The 1,196-nt window shown below is 17.1% G+C and overlaps 1 protein-coding gene across 1 annotated transcript, besides 2 other annotated features; it reads left to right on the top strand. All coding sequences in view use genetic code 6, as the record gives it.

Annotated features, from left to right (window-relative positions):
* Window positions 1-267: 267 nt before the first annotated feature.
* On the top strand, window positions 268-588 carry IMG5_034880 (hypothetical protein; the record flags this gene model as incomplete). Its single annotated transcript, XM_004039032.1, has 1 exon — window positions 268-588. The coding sequence occupies one exon, from the start codon at window positions 268-270 to the stop codon at window positions 586-588; it is 321 nt and encodes a 106-aa protein (XP_004039080.1).
* Window positions 589-828: 240 nt separating this feature from the next.
* Window positions 829-864: a microsatellite.
* An 18-nt stretch (window positions 865-882) lies between these two features.
* Window positions 883-924: a microsatellite.
* Between the last annotated feature and the right edge of the window lie 272 nt (window positions 925-1,196).

Here is a 1,196-nt window from a genome sequence, read left to right as displayed (position 1 = left end):
AAATAAAACATAAGCCTTCAAATATTTAAATAAACCCAAAAAAAGTCTTTCTTAAACTCAAAAAACTCCTTAAAAATTCTATATTTAAGAATTCACCAAAAAATAATATTACTAACCAAAATCTCCGTAAAAAACATAAAAATGTCCTACTGAAAAGTCCCCTTTTCCAATTAAAAGAAGAAGTAAAAAATTAAATATAAATAATATAAATAAAAAAAGGTGAAAACAATATATAATTAACAATTAACGAATTAAAAAATAAATGGCATGAAAATTAAGTAATAAAAAACTAAATAGAAATCGAAAATGGGCGATTAGAAAAAGAGCTTTTTTATTGGAAAAAAAATGGAATGTAAAAATAAACAGAAGAGAAATTATCTTTTAATTAAAAAGAAGATTTAATAAAATAAAATCAGTAAAATTAGTAAAATCTAACTTATTAATTAAAACTGGAATTTTAAGAATTAAAAGAGGTTTTATAAGAAAAAATTCAATTAGGAAATTTTACAAAAAACCAAATTGAAAAAAAAGAATTAATAAAAGATGAATATGAAAAAATGTATGAGATAAAAAAAGAATAATAAATGAAATATTTCAATTTGAAGGAAACTTTAAAAGATAGAAATTTAGAAGTGGAAGAATTAGAAAGGCAAAAATAAAAAGCTTAAGAAAAAAATACTGAAATATAGAAAATTTAAAAGGAAATTTTCTATCTAAATTAAGTTTTGGAACAAAAAACTTTACAAAATGAATAAATTTTAAAGGAAAACTCAAATTTTAATAAAGAAAACATAATACTAAATCAAAAAAACGAATATTTAGATTAAAAATAAAATGAAATTCTTAATAAAATTGAAAATCTTACTTAAGAAATTTAACAAGTTATTATTTTATTTTTATTTTTTATTTTTATTTTATTATTTTCGAATTTTTTGATAATAAAAAAAAGATAAAAGAAAATTCAAGAAAAAAACTAAATTTAAAAAATCTTAATAATAAGTAAGAATTCGACTAATAAGCTTTATTTTATCATAATGAAGAAATTAAACTAGAAAAAGAAATTTAAGATTAATTAAATATTCTAGATTAATAAAACATACAAATAAATTAATTTGTATAAACATAATAGAGTATATAAAAACAGCTTTCTTTAAATCAAGAAAAAGAAGAAAAAGTTCAAAAAGAAGTATTTATAT

Source organism: Ichthyophthirius multifiliis, assembly GCF_000220395.1.
Source record: "Ichthyophthirius multifiliis unplaced genomic scaffold scaff_1120509249812, whole genome shotgun sequence".
Taxonomy (NCBI): domain Eukaryota; phylum Ciliophora; class Oligohymenophorea; order Hymenostomatida; genus Ichthyophthirius; species Ichthyophthirius multifiliis.
The sequence above is the reverse complement of the archived record's forward strand: the minus strand, read 5'-3'. Positions and strand labels throughout refer to the sequence as shown.